General features: G+C 32.2%; 1 protein-coding gene across 1 annotated transcript in view; it reads right to left on the reverse strand.

The window, feature by feature from the left end:
- Positions 1 to 706: 706 nt before the first annotated feature.
- Positions 707 to 2,425, reverse strand: part of Smp_148050 (putative glutaminyl-tRNA synthetase (glutamine--tRNA ligase) (glnrs)) — a gene marked incomplete at its 3' end in the record, with an annotated part of 9,782 nt that continues 8,063 nt past the window's right edge. The window contains exons 6-7 of the mRNA XM_018794620.1: positions 1,236 to 1,485; positions 707 to 760 (exon numbers count right to left, since the gene is read on the reverse strand). Of these exons, the coding sequence (XP_018649014.1) occupies positions 707 to 760; positions 1,236 to 1,485 (304 nt within the window). The remainder of the gene's footprint in view (positions 761 to 1,235; positions 1,486 to 2,425) is intronic.

A 2,425-nucleotide genomic window follows, 5' to 3' on the forward strand; every position in this document is an offset into this window, starting at 1 on the left:
GTGCAATAGATGTTGCAGAAATCCACTGCTTTTTCGTAACCCTTCGATTAAAATCACTAACAGTTGTCGCTGCTGTTTCCATAGCTGTTCGTATACCTTTCCAAGCAACATCTGGGTCAGTCTGGTTTTCGAAATTGCCTAAGTGTGACTTCAGTTGTTCCTGGAATTCGCCTATGACTTTCTCATCGCTGAGTTCAACTCTAATGGGTTTTCTTAATGTGGATTTCCTGTGTCCAGTGAGGCTCAAGCTATATGATCGGCATACTTGAGTAGTATTACATAGCTGGTTATTTTTAAACAAATGATGGATCTCGTCAACATCGATACAAATTGAATACCACCCTGAGTTTCAAAGGGTTTACACACGCAACTTAATGAAGATAAACAAATGTGATTGTGATTTCTCATTTACAACTAGCCTAATAACCATCTGGCGACCGAAAATATTACTAAATATTTAAATCCTTAAAATCTGAAAATCACTAACTACTTGATGAACATAGGCAATTATACCTATAAAGCGAAATCTTTGAAGTGATATTATAAATACTATCTGACATTGAAAATGTCTCGCCACATGTATTGTGATAAATGTAACAAAAATAAAAGGGTATCCAAGGTAGAAAATGTATTACAAGTCACATAGCACTATACATAATGTTTGACCTAACATCAGCAACCATAGTCCTGAAAACCAGTCTTAATATCAAATCGTTTTACCAGGATCGGCTTTTAGAGCAACAGTTCGATTGAAAACCATCTAAAACAAAACAGAAACATAGGAAAGCAATAACAATGTGGCACGCAAAGATGATTACAGTAGAAATAAAATCGTCTTATTTTTCAGAATAAACAAATGCCAATTCTTTTTTCATAGATCAATACTGTACAATGGTACTCATTTGACGATAATACAATTGAGTAAATGTTAGACCATGAGTTACAAATTCTATAAAAGTAGACGTTACTATCCAAATTTTTAAACCCAAATAGAGGGAAAAATTTAGATTGATAATTATTTGTGAACTATAGTTTACTAGATAGATATTTCATTCTTTTATGTAATCCAGATGAACACCCAGGTTTGCTCTAAGTAGTGAGTTCAAAACAAGGTGGTAAGAATTCAAAGATGTAAAACAAAATCACTATTTGTTGTAGAGTCTTTTCAAGTTTTACCTGAGATTTTTTCATGGTAAACAGTACAAATACCACGTACCATAGAATAAAGAACTTACATGTTTTGAGTTTGTATCAGGGTCCACAGAGAAGAAACCGATACGTTCAAATTGATAGGCAGTGTAAACCTCAGCATTTTTGACAGATTGTTCAATCAAAGCATCCGGAATTACGACTAATGAATTCTGAACAATGCAAAAGTTGGTTGCGTATAGTTTACGTAATCGAAAATAGTTTATAGAAATAAATACATTCTGAGGTTTAATAAGAGACAAAAGTGACTTGAGAAAAACTAATGTTTGCGCAACACTTCGAAAAACTTCGTCACGGTATTTTATACGAAAACTGAAAATTATTTAGTTTTTTTTTAAAGTGACAACTGTGAAAATACATCGAATTTTTCAGTTCGACTCTATCTTCTCAACACATTATCGACACTGAACTATTAACGATAAGTGGTGATAATTTCTCGTTGAATTCTATTAGACTTTTATGTTGAGCAGAACCATTGAGGTTTATCGACCTCGATAATCAATGCATAATTATTCAAAACGTTTCATCTAACAAACATTAATAGAAATCATGAATTGAATGAATAGTTTGAAAATAACTGGTAATGAATAAAACAAACTTAATGGTAGCAGAAGGGGATTTGCGGAGATTTCAGTATTTTTTCAAAGTTGAAATCATGAGTCAATTGAAGCTAGACTACTTAAATGAAAACTAAAAATCCATTTATTAGACGGATTATAATTTTATGATGAAAAGCAAGTGCGAAATTACATATCACAATGGTTGTCAACATAGTTTAATGGGTTAATGCAGATAAAAAAAATCAGAAGTCTTCAGAAATTAACTTGGATTTTACAAAAAGCTGGTAGTCACAATACCTTATATATGACTCTGTCTAAGAAACATGGCTTTAATATGCCTACAAGACTACAATGAAGTTAGTGATTTACAATTCATTTCTAGAACAGTGAATTAACTTCCTCCTTGAATAAGTTTAGGTAAATATATAGTATTTAGAAACGAAAGCTCCAACCCCTTTTCTTCCACAATTGGGATTGATCTCTTTCTGCTGGAAATCGTAGCCACCCCAGAGAAGTATAAACATTGCAGTTATTGCATACATACATATACAGGAAAAAGAAAACGTTGAATGGTTGTGGAGTGAAACTATTGAGACTATAATTTATATACTTCAAACTATTAGAGATCAAAGAAATGAAGTAAACTAGTTGTTATT

This window comes from Schistosoma mansoni, chromosome 1 (assembly GCF_000237925.1).
Source record: "Schistosoma mansoni strain Puerto Rico chromosome 1, complete genome".
In the NCBI taxonomy this organism is placed as follows: Eukaryota; Metazoa; Platyhelminthes; class Trematoda; order Strigeidida; family Schistosomatidae; genus Schistosoma; species Schistosoma mansoni.